Here is a 13193-nt window from a genome sequence, read left to right on the forward strand (position 1 = left end):
TTCATTCATATTAGCAATTCTTCTAAAATAACTATTTATTCTAAAGTGGTGAGCTAGCTGACAGTTAACTTGTTAACCCTTGTGTTTTGAATTTGCTTTATTGTGGTGGTGGTGTATATATGTTTAAGAATTTAACTTCTAAGAGGCTTTAGCTTTTGTTCTTTTTCTTCTAAGATAATTTTTAAATGTTATGTATTTATATGTATTTTAGGGTCTCCCTTTGTGAATGCAATTATTCATAAAGGCTTTGACGAAAGGCATGCCTACATAGGTGGCATGTTTGGAGCTGGGATCTATTTTGCTGAAAACTCTTCCAAAAGCAATCAGTATGTGTATGGAATCGGAGGAGGTACTGGGTGTCCAGTACACAAAGACAGATCTTGTTACATTTGCCACAGGTAAGAGATCACTTGTTCTTGTTTATTTTGATAAGAATCAGATAAGAACTGGTTTCAAATTTGAGAAATTTGGGGGGCACAACATTATCTCAGACAACTTTAGGAATCCAAGCTAGTCATATTTCAGGTTGCTTTTGGTCCTCTCACCAGTTCTAGTGATGGTTAATATTTATTAAATGATCTGTATGGGCCAAGCACAGTTCTACACACTTGACCTATTCAACTCATTCAATCATTAGAGCATATGGTGCTTTTAGAATATGGAATAGAAGATATCACTGGGCATGAAAGAGATTTTATTGTGGACTGTTTAAAAATCTAGTGTTCAAAGGCTAAAATGGCATTACTTGTTAACACCTAATCATTTCACGGCAATGTGTGAGGGAGCCTCTCTTCCAGTGTGATAGTGATCTTAATCCTCAATCTGTGATGTTACTACTCAAAAAGTTACAATAAAATACATCAGCCCCTTTAGAAAGCACATTATCAAAGAACTACTTTGTACTTTTTTCCTACTTTCAGTTACCCTGGTCTAACTCAGTTGTTAAAATCATTCAAATGACTTGGGTCTAATTGATAAAATCCTTATACGTAAATAAATTATCTTTCACCGTTTGAAAAATCAAGTAAGATTAATTACTGAGGTTTATTCTATAGTTAGGACACTGCTTATGAAGACCTAGAACAGTAACTATCAAACATGAGCAAGCTCAGAATCACCTAGACAGCTAGTAAAAACAAAGATTCCGGTGCCATGCGTCCTGAGTTGTTGATTTAGTAGGTGGAGCCCTAGAACTTGAATTTCTGCCAGTTTCTACCAAGTTCCTAGCTGATGCTGAAGCTTCTGATCACTGATGTAGAAACCCTAGAGCAGTAGTTCTCAGCTTTGGCAGCACATTGGAGTTACCTAAGGGGCTTTAAAAACTAGTGCCTGTGTCCCACCCTCAAGAGATTCTCACTTAATTGGTCTGGGGTCTGGTCTGTGCATGGGATTTTTAAAACCTTCCCAGCTGACATTGAAAGGTTACCAAGGGTAAAGGACTGTAGTCCTGAAGGGAAACAAAGACTGTTTATGTTTTGTTCTTGTTGTTTGCCCCCTAAATTTAGACTCACATAGGTATCTACAGTCAGTCCTCTTGGGTATGACCTCCCACCCATTTCTATTTTAGATCATAAGTTGGAATGGTTAGGAGACTTGTAATTTCTTGAGATTCTGTAAATTGAACATTGCTACTTTTACTTGTCATATATTATCTGGAGGCTGAATAGTTCTGATTATTAGTATTAGTAGTAAGCATTGTTCGAGTACCTCTTCTCAGCTGTCTTTGGAGTAGAATGCTTGTATGTCTGGAAATAAGTTTATTTATTAACTTAAGATTTCTGTATGCTGGATTATCATGGGACTGATTGTGACTATAATAGAAAATCTATTAGAAACGCTAAGAAGGGCTTCCCTGGTGGCACAGTGGTTAAGAATCCGCCTGCCAATGCAGAGGACACGGGTTTGAGCCCTGGTCCGGGAAGATCCCACATGCCACGGAGCATCTAAGCCTGTGCACCACAACTACTGAGCCTGCTCTCTAGAGCCCACAAGCCACAACTACCGAAGCCCATGCACCTAGAGCCTGTGCTCCACAAGAGAAGCCACCTTAATGAGAGGCCTGCGCACCGCAACGAAGAGTAACCCCCGCTCTCTGCAACTAAAAAGAAAGCCCACGTGCAGCAATGAAGACCCAAAGCAGCCATAAATAAATAAATAAATAAATGAATATATATATATATATATATATATATATATATATATATATATATAAAGAAAGAAAGAAAGAAACGCTAAGAAGGTTTCCATAGGGCATATTTAGAATAAAAAGTACATAGCCCGTCTTCTTTGGAGACAGAATCATCAATTAGTCCACCAAATCTCCTCTTCTCCTATATAGAAAAAAGGAAATTAGAGAGAGAAACAATGAAGTAATAAAAAGTTCATTGGATCTAAGGAAGGCCAATAATATGCCTGTGGGGAGTGGGAAAGTAATACTTAAAACTTCTGGTGAGGGAAGACCTATTTGAAGATGTGACATTTCAGCTGAAACTTGAAAAATGAATATTAGCCAGTAGAAGAGTGGTAGAATAATATCATTCTAGATGATAGAGGAAACAGTATGTCTGATGGCCATAAGGCAAGAAAGTTTGGCCTGTGGGAAGAAAAACTAATGCTCCTGGGCATAATGAACACAGAGTAAAATTCAAGAATTTAGAGCCATTAAAAGGAATTTGGATTTTCTTCTAGGCACAGTGAGTAGCCTCTAAAAGGTTTTAAGCAGAAAAGCGATGCAATCTGATTTATGGTTTTTGTTGTTTGTTGTTTTTTTCCCCTAAATCACTGGTTGCTTGGATGGAAAGTAATTTAGACAAGAATTAGAGTAGAGGGCTTCCCTGGTGGCGCAGTGGTTGAGAGTCCGCCTGCCGATGCAGGGGACACGGGTTCATGCCCCGGTCCGGGAAGATCGCACGTGCCACGGAGCGGCTGGGCCCGTGAGCCGTGGCCGCTGGGCCTGCGCATCCGGAGCCTGTGCTCCGCAACGGGAGAGGCCACAACAGTGAGAGGCCCGTGTACCGCAAAAAAAAAAGAATTACAGTAGAAACAGAAAGACTAGTTCAAAGGCCATTGTTACAGTCCAGGTGAAAATTCAAAGGCCATTGTTACAGTCCAGGTGAAAATTTTGGTGATTTGGACTCAATTAGTGACAGTAGAGTTAAGAGAAGAGAATGGATTTCAATACATTTTGAAAGTGGAATCCACAGGACTTACCTGGGTAAATGTTCAACTTTGTAAGGCACTTCATGGAAGCCCCTTAAAACCTCCTCCTCCTTCCCACTTGGGCTATGATTTGTGCTTTTGCTGGGATACAAACAGGATGGCAGAGTCTATATCACTTTAAGATTATTACAATCGCTATATCATTTTATAGTTAAAATAAGGATTAATTAAAGTGACAAATTCTTTCATTAGTGAGAGTAGTAGAAGACATTCTTACAAAGTTCTTTAAAGGGTAAAATGATAGAAACAGTCATAAGTGTTCACGTATAAATGCATTAAAAAGCTTATGTAGTGTACATAAATAAAATTGTCATGTACGACTTGTCTTCAGGGAGATCTTTTCCTTTTCACGTGTTATAGGCAGCTGCTCTTTTGCCGGGTAACCTTGGGAAAGTCTTTCCTGCAGTTCAGTGCAATGAAAATGGCACATTCTCCTCCAGGACATCACTCAGTCACTGGTCGACCCAGTGTAAATGGACTAGCATTAGCTGAATATGTAATTTACAGAGGAGAACAGGTAATTCAGTTTTATTTGCTCATCTTCAAAAATGCTTTAGAGCCATACTTTAACCTCTTACTAATCTTTTAAATTGACAAGACATATTGCCTTAAGAGCTGGATTTCTTTTTAACTCATATTTGGAAATTATTTCAGGCTTAAAGAAAAATTGCAAAAATAATAAAGAGAATTCCCTTATAACCTTTACCCAGATCTTCCAAATGTTAACATTTTAGCATTCTCTCTTTCTCCTTTATCATGCTCTCCCTACTGTATGTGTGTATACTTTTTTTTTTTTTCTGAGCTGCTTGGAAGTAGGTAATAGGCATCTTTCTTTACCCTTAAATTCTTCAGTGTGTATTTCCTAAAAACAAGGACATTCCCTTAAAATTGTCAAAATCAGGAAAATATCATTAATGTAATATATCTAACCTACAGACCTTATTCAGATTTTGTCAACCATACTTTTTTTTTTAGCTTCTGTAAAATATAATTAGAATCCTATATTTAATAGTTAACCTCTCTGTAGCAAAGAAATGTATAATTCCCTCTTGCTCTTAGTGACATAGATCCAGTCAAAAGCATCTCTAGAGCGTTGTGTACTGGGGATACATATCAGGATCACCTCAGTTATTAAAAACAAACACATGCTTAATACTCATCCTAGACCTGCTGATTGAGAGTCTAAGGGATTGGAGTCAAGGTAAGGCTGTTTTGGGAAAATGCCCTTTCATGATTCTGATCCACAGCACTAATTTAGAACCTCTTCCCTAGGAATCCTTATAATAAGTCTCCTTTCAAAAAATTTGTTTACCAATATTTGAATTAATCTTTCTCTTCTAGGCTTATCCTGAATATTTAATTACTTACCAGATTGTAAGGCCTGAAGGTATGGTTGATGGATAAATAGTTGTTTTAGGAAACTAGCAACACAACCTAAAATCATCTAAGCAGCTGGTGGCCTCGTAAGTTTTACTCCTTTGCTGAGAAAAATCATCTTGTCCACAAGCCTGTGGCAAAAGGTTAAAAATGTGAAAGGATTTTAACATTCTGACTTGATAAAGCTTTAATAATGTACAGTGTTTTCTAAATATTTCCTGTTTTTCAGCACTTTAACAGATGCCATTCCAGGTTAAACTGGGTTTGTCTGTACTAAATTATAAACAGAGTTAACTTGAATCTTTTATACGTTATACATTGATTCTAACAGAAACTGTAATTCCCCTCAACAGAACTCACTTTACTAATATAGTACTGTGTTCTTTAAAACACAGCATTTACACTGAATACAGTTTCATTTGTAAAACTGTAAATAAGAGCTTTTGTACTAGCCCCATATTTATTTACATTGCTTTGTAATATAAATCTACTGTTTTAGAACTGCAGCGGTTTACAGATTTTTTTCATATGTACTGCTCATCTGTACTTCATCTTGCATCATCATGATCGAATGATCTTTTACCTTTGATTCCAGAGGCTATGTTGAGTCGTTAGCAGAGACCTTGTCACTTGGGAAGGATTGATTCATCAGATTTAATTTGCTGATGGAAGCATTTATGTCTCATTAGAAGTCTTTCCCATTTAAGAGCTTGTTTCATAAATACTCTGGGAGTTTAATTTGTGATAACTTTGTACGTATAACACACATTCCAAAGAGCTCTAACTATGATGGTCCTGATTATTAAAGACACTTCTTTACTAGCCTCAAACTCTGGGTTTCACATTGGAAAATTTTCTCATGTCATTTTGTGAAAATTAGAGCAAGAGCTTCTATTTTTTAGAGAGGCTAAATCCTGCCACTGAACAATTATAGTGTTCTTTTCATGGAATGTAAATAGGAAGTTGAATTTTCAGATGCGGGAAGGGTAATCCTGAAATTTTTCCAGCCTGTTCTAATTAGCTTAAATCTAAAGGGAAAAAAATAGCAGATGGGAGTGGGTAGTTTTTTCTCCGAAGTTATTTTTCTCCTGTTCTTTTTCTTTGGCCTTACTGTTTTACTTATAGCCAGTCTGTACACCATAGGTAAGCTCAACCCAAAACCATGAAATGTAGGTGTCCCAGTTCTCTCCCGGCCTCCTGAATAGGCAGGTGCAGTGAAATGGGTGCTTCCGCTCCTGGGTTGCCTCATCATGACATGGTACACCCACTTGGAAATAACGCTTTATTTATGCACCACCTGGTGACCAGGCTTGTTGGGCAGCTGTGGAGGGGAATGCTATCCCATAAAATGCCATTCCTATTTTTTAACATAAAACTATCTTTTCCATGAAATATGCTAAAGCATCTTGGTACAGAGACATGAGTTACAGCTTGGCAGTCTGTTTGTTGACTGTAGTTCTCTCAGAAGTCAACGCAAGATTGTTACCCATTAAATCTTTGTTAATGAGGCTGTTCCCCTTCACTCTCTGTACCAGTTCACATTTGTTTTACATTTTATTCGGTCTCTAAATTAACTGGGCTTTTGCAGTAACTTGTACATAAAGTGCTAGAAAATCATGTTTCTTGTCTTGAGTAAGAGTTAATCACAGTAAATGTATTGCATATCTGGAGTTGTGTTTCTATGATGTAAATTGTGATCATTTAAGAGGTCAATTCCTGACCATGAAGTGCTTTATACAGCTCTCTAATAATGGCAGATATCCTAACGTCATTCTTGGAACACAAATGGAGTATGCCAAATTTTATGTAATTTTTCAGGTTCTGGAAGCTTCTAAGTTTTATAATTAGAAGATAATGAGATGAGTTAATGGAGTTTATATTTACATACCTTCTCTCTCAACATTTAGCCCATATTGCTCACCCTATGAGTGACTCTGGAATTGCTTATCATGTAAAATCATCATGGTCTATGAGTTTACGATATTGCAGCCTGTGTTGTTTCATCTAATCCATTGCTTAATTAGTGTGTTGCTTTTCTATGAATGATTATATTGTGGTTAATATGTTAGCATGGCACTATTTCAGATAGCTTTTTGTTAGGAGCTTGGGGGGGTTGGGGGTGACTGGGGATTTCTTTGAAGTTTTTGCATGAAATACCTTACTTTATGATGATGGAATTGCTTTTTCTTTTGTCTTGTGATTTTTTTTTAAGAGATTTAAATTTTTGTGTGAGTAGTACTATTATATCCATCTTGAGTGTCTTACTTGTATCACATTCCATACCCTCATTTAATTCTTAATAAACTGTTCACTTGTTTTTCTGGGTAGCATGGTAATTACTGGAATAGCATAAATGTGTTGTTGAATGGTCTTTGAGAAAATGGATTAAGATTACAATAAACCACAATTTCAGGAAAATAATGTAGTTCTGAGTCTAATAGTGATAAAGAGTGCAGTTTAAAATTTGAAATACTGAATGTCGTGACCATACCTGCTCAGATGCTTTAAGATGAAAGTAGCTGTCAGACACTTTTAGACATTTAGTCTATCCTACACAAGTTTTGGCAAACCTTAAAGCTGTTTCCTGGGAAATCTATCTTTTTTTTTTTTTGGCCACACCACACAGTTTGCAGGGTTTTAGTTCCCCGACCAGGGACCAAACTCGGGCCCTCAGCAATGAGAGCTTGGAGTCCTGACCGCTGGACCGCCAGGGAACTCCCCTGGGAAATCTATCTTAACTTATAAAGAGTAATAAGAATATATTTTTGTATTCTGTGTCATAGAAAATTTCTTTACAAATCTTAAAGTTAGTAGTATTTAGTATTCTTAAAAGAAAGTATAGTAAGATAAATGTATTTTAGGTTTCAATATGCTAAGTGTCTGTGTGTGTGATCAGGTCCCTGCTTTCCATAATAGGAGAATGATGGTGCAAATGATCCGTAAGTCATTTGGCTTTGAAATATTTTTCAGCAGCTTTATCTTACTGCTTGATTTGGTATAATATGAAAGTGTTCGCTTGCTAGTTCCTAAGCATGCATGCCATTGTATGATGTGATCCAGTTGTTTGCAGGGTAATGAGGAAAGAAAACTTGCAAATAAATTTCCCTAAGCTTTTGTGATTAGTATTCCTGACTGGCCCTTTACCTACTGTCCTGTCCTATTAGAGGACTAGAGTAACAGAGGAAGCAAGTGGTCATATACATTCTTCACCAGGAGAACTGCCGGATTTGTGTAGAGTTAGACTGTAATGTGGCCTTTTCGCTATCTGCTGAATCTCTATCCGCCTCCTCCTTTTCATGCTTACTAGCTGAGGAAGACGGACATAAAATACTTAATGGTACCTTCTTAGAAGGTTCTTGCTCTCCATATACAAGCCACCATTGTTAGAAGTGTCTTCTCCACTTTGTTATTCACCCACAGTTGTCAGCGTCATCACAAAAATCTGCACAAAGCCCCTCAGATGGCCTGCCAATACACTGTGGAGCGGTGCTACGCAGAAGTGGCCTGCAGGTGGGGCTGGTCTGCAACCTATTTGTTACCAGCCCGTGGAGAGATGAAAACAAAAATTGAGAGGAAACTTTTATAGCGGTTTGACATTGATGCAATGTTTTAAATTTCTTTTTTCTTTTTTTTTAAGGCCGTGCCGTGCAGCACGTGGGATCTTAGTTCCCCAACCAGGGATCAAACCCATGCCCCCTGCAATTGGGAGCATGGAGTTTTAACCACCGGCCTGGCAGGGAAGTCCTCTTAAATTTCTTTAACTAAAATATTGGTCTGCAACAAATTGGAAATTAAGAGGAAAACAGAAACAGTAGTCCCTCACAGATAATTTGAAAGGTAGAAGAAAGATATCTGTTTTTTTTACCACTAGACCCATCACTTAGCACAGGCTGACACATAGTAATTCCTCAGTAAATTTTTGTTGAGTGAATAGTGATTAAGTGATTGGGCTCTAGATGGATCTGGATTTGAATTTTACCTTATCCCACACCAGTTTTACAGCCTTGAACATATTACATAACCTTTATAAGCCTTACAATACTTACCTCATAGGTTTGTTGAGGGAACTAAATGATCTTCTGTATGTGCCACTAAGTGCTGTATTTGGCAAAAACTGGTTATTGTAATTATATTATTATTTCCCTGAATCCCCAGGACGAGTGGTTGAGTTTTCTCACTTGTAATGGAGATACAGAACATAGAATTTTAAAACAGCAAAATTCATTTGCCACTGGACTGCTCCCTTTGTTCCAATGAAACCTTAATAAGCTCAAATATGAGTTATGTATGTCCCTAGGAGGCTGAGGATCTCAGTTTGAAAAAGACTGACAAAAGCACATAGACATTATGGCAACCTGGTTGGGGAAGGAAGACATACCCATAACCCAAGCCTGCATCATATTCCTACAGTACAGAAGAAACAAACTCCACTCAAATGAACTCATGACCAAAAGTCCAAAACAATCCACTGTGAGCATAAGTCAGTAGACACAACCTTAGAGCTTTAGCACCCTCACAAACTTAATGTAGGATGATAACTATGGAATAAGAATATTTAAAATGATTGGCTGGGGGAGGAAAGCATAAAAACCATTAGAAAAGATGACACTGAAAAAGGCAAAGTAGATTTGAAAAGCTAACTCTTTTGGGGAACTAAAAAAATGTATAGTTAATGAAATTAAGAGCCCCGTGGACAGATTAAACCACAGATTGGGCATATATGAGGAGAGAATTGGTGAACTAGAAGATAAATCAGGAAGATACCCTGGTTATAGCAGAGGAAGGGATGGGAAATAGGAAAAGGCTAAGAAACATGGAGAATAGAATGAGAAGATCCAACATAAAGAATAGGGGAAGGAAGATATTTGAAGATTTTTCCAGAATTTTAAAGGAGGTATGGATGCTCAAGAAAGTGTAACAAATATCTAGGAGAGTGAATAAAAACAAGTCTGTTTCTAGACATATAGTACAACTACAAAAGAAAAGAGAAAAGTCTAAAAGGGACTAAGAAGAAAAGTTACCTGCAAAGGAATAACTACGCTGGTAGCAGGCTTTTCAATGGCAGCAATATGGGCCAGAAGACAATAAAATAAGTTGTAAGTGTTGAAAAGAATTGATGTTAAAAAAAAAAGAAAAAAGGATGTTAGCCTTGAAATCTATACAGAGACAAATTAACATTCAAAAGAGAGGATGAAAAACACATTTTCAGATTTTCCTGAAAGAACTCATAGGATTTATTCCAGAAAGAAGGCAGTTGAATCCAGAAGGAAGGAGTGGACTGCAAGAAGCATGGTGAACAAAAGAATTGGTAAACGTGTTGGTAAACAGACTGAAATTATACTCGTGTAAAAAAAAGAACAAGTACTAACTCATAAGGAATCATCTTCAAGATACAATAAATGAAAAAAGTAAGAGGTTGATGACTATGTATGATTTGGTACTCTATTTGTATAAAACAGGAAAAAGTACAATATACATTTGCTTCTTTATGCGTAAAACACCTCCGGGATACACACAAACTATTGGGAGGACACCTAGGTGCCAGGGTACAGAGGTGTTGAAGAGACTTTTCACTGTATAGTCTTTTATTCCTTTTGAATTTTATAGCAGGACTATTTTTTTATATTTATCTTTGGCTGCATTGAGTCTTCGTTGCTGTGCGCGGGCTTTCTCTAGTTGCGGCGAGCAGGGGCTACTCTTTGTTGTGGTGCACAGGCTTCTCATTGTGGTGGCTTCTCTTGTTGCGGAGCATGGGCTCTAGGTGCGCAGGCTTCAGTAGTTGTGGCTCACGGGCTCTAGAGCAGAGGCTCATTAGTTGTGGTGCATGGGCTTAGTTGCTCCACGGCATGTGGGATCTTCTCGGACCAGGGCTCGAACCGTGTCCCCTGCATTGGCAGTTGGATTCTTAACCACTGCACCACCAGGGAAGTCCCTAGCAGGATTATTTTATCTATTTAAACTAAACTATAATAAAATAAGCGTTGTCTATAAAAATACCGTCGGAGTAATAAATAGATATGAGATTTTAAAAACAAGGTGGAATTTAAAGTACTACTTGACAATAATGTGGGAGATAGGAGAAACTTTAAAAGTGTTGATGAGCTTCAGAGTTTAAGTATGCATATTAAAAATTTAAGAATAATCACTAAAAGAGTAGAAATAGAACTGTAAAGATGAAAAAAGGTAAAAGAACACTCCAGCAAAAGTGGGGATCAGAGGTGACTCATGTACTTTTTTTCTCCCAAAAGGTATGAAAGAATCCTAAACAAGTCGGAAATTATCTGTAAAGGGGTAAGAACAGGCTGGACATTCCTGGAATGGTGGGGGCGGGGGGACCAGACGTCAAGAATAGCATTAAGGCGCCAGTAACTAAGTATAGTAATATTGGTGCAGGGATGGATTCATCTGACCAACTGAACAGAGTATAAATGGGATTTTTATATACACCAGAGGTAGCACTGCAGATCATGTGGGAAGAAGGAGCTGTTCAATAAATTGTCAGGAAACAACTGGTTATGCATATGGGAAAAATTTGTATATCTGGATGCATACACAAAAATCACTTCCAGATGGATTTTATATGGGACTTAATATGAAAATCAAAAAAAAATTTTTTTTTTGAAAATCAAAATATTTTAAATGTTAAGAAAATACAGAAGAAGACTTTCTGATTGGGGGATAAGAAAGAGCTTTTAACTGAGCTTCAAAGAACACTTAACCCTAAAAGAAAAGATTGATAAATTTGTATTAAAATTAAGAAGATCTGTTCATCAAACGACCTTTGTAAAGAAAGTAAAGAGGCAGGTCACAAAGTGGGAGAAAATATTTGCAACACATTTAAAGGGCAAAGGATTCATATCCAGGATATATTAAACTAAGGGGGAAAATGAGTAAAAAAATAAACAGGCATTTCTTAAAATGGGAGACCCCAGTGACCACTAAGCATTCCAAAAAATGCTCAGCCGTATTGGTAATCAGGGAAATTCAAATTAGGTAACATGGTAATACCATTTTACACCTGCTGGAATTGACAAAAGTAAAAAACTTGAGACAATGCAAACTATTAGAGGATGTGGATCTCTTACACATTGCTGTGGGTCTAAGTGCTTTGGAAAACAATTTGACATTACCAGTAAAATGAAAGAGCCTACTTCTGGGTATACAAAGAGGAAGCAATAAAAGCAATGAAAATAATGTCACATAGAAACAAAATAAGACTGGCACAAATAGGATACTATATGCTATTGGGTAGAAAAGTTCAATATTATAATGATTTTGGTTCTCCTTAAGTAAGTATATAAATTTGCCATGACCTAGTAACATACTGGATTGACATATACACACTACTATACATAAAATAGGTAACTAATAAGAACCTACTGTACAGCACAGGGAACTCTACTCAGTGCTCTGTAATGACCTATATGGCAATAGAATCTAAAAAAGAGTGGATATATGTATATGTATAACTGATTCACTTTGCTGTACAGCAGAAACTAACACAACTTTGTAAATCAACTATACTCCAATAAAAATTAATTTAAACAAAAAATACCAACCCTTTTGAGGGAAGGGGTGGGAACCTATGCAAACTGATTCTAAAGCTACTGTGGAAAAATAGATATACAAGGATTCTTATAAAAAGTTTCTGAGAAAAAAGTACTGAAGGGCTACTAGCCATATCACATATTTAAAAATTTTTAAAACTATTAGTAATACTGGCACATAAGCTAATTACTGGAATGGAATAGGGAGTCCAGAAATGGTCTCAGATCTACGGTAGGAAAGGTAGGATATTATGAAACTGTGGGGAAGATAATGGTCTTGCAACAACTGAGGAGCCATCAGGACAAAATAAAGTTGGACCCTTGTTTCATACATCAGAATACTTCAGTTGAGTCAAGTATGTAATGATAGAAAGTGAAACTACAAAATTACAAGAAGAAAAACAGAACAATGTTACCAATATTGGTATAGCAAAGACCTTTCTGATTATAACAAAACCCAGAAGCTTTGAACAGAGATTGATAAATCCAACTTCACAAAAATTTTGTCTGCAAAGTTAAAAATGGCAAACTGTAAGGAATATTTGCAGCACGTAAACTAAGGATTTATTTTTTTAACATTAAAAGCTCTTCAGAATCAGGAATCAAAACACCAACAACCCAATAGAAAATGAGCAGTATACAGGGAAGGACATTTTTTAAAATGGCATTTAAAGAGGAGAAATGCAGCTTAACTATGTACCGTGGTGCCATTTTCCGCTTCTCCTCCTAGTAAAGAAAAGATGGAGTGATATTCAGAATATTTAACACCCAGGCACTGACCAGTCAGAAGAGACTGAAGACCGCCTCTTCTGCCTGGTGTTAACCCTTTAGTTGAGGGATGGTGGGAGATTGTGGGGGAAGTAGGGCCTCTGGGCTCTCTCGGAGGCTCTAGATAGCAGAGAGGAGCACTCAGGACTGGGGGCAGCAGGTAGTTACCAGCGGGCACAGAAGCATGCCAATATTTAACAGCCGGTACAGTCCCGCTGGTGGAGGAAAATACCTCTCTTGCTTCATCGAGAAACAGCCTCTAGAAGGAAAACCGAGCAGTAC

The 13193-nt window shown here is 37.3% G+C and overlaps 1 protein-coding gene across 3 annotated transcripts in view; it reads left to right on the forward strand.

Annotated features, from left to right (window-relative positions):
* Positions 1–6913, forward strand: part of TNKS2 (tankyrase 2) — a 62846-nt gene extending 55933 nt beyond the window's left edge. For 2 of the 3 annotated variants that reach the window (XM_089897922.1, XM_022569356.2), the window contains 2 exons: positions 212–398; positions 3580–6913. In XM_089897922.1, coding sequence (XP_089754048.1) covers positions 212–398; positions 3580–3808 — 416 coding nt within the window. In that variant the 3' untranslated portion in view covers positions 3809–6913. The remainder of the gene's footprint in view (positions 1–211; positions 399–3579) is intronic. The other variant, XM_022569357.2, reaches the window with a different exon arrangement.
* Positions 6914–13193: the final 6280 nt, after the last annotated feature.

This window comes from Delphinapterus leucas, chromosome 16, assembly GCF_059928025.1.
Source record: "Delphinapterus leucas isolate spDelLeu-1000000601 "Yukka" chromosome 16, BTC_Dleu_Yukka2, whole genome shotgun sequence".
Classification (NCBI taxonomy): Eukaryota; Metazoa; Chordata; class Mammalia; order Artiodactyla; family Monodontidae; genus Delphinapterus; species Delphinapterus leucas.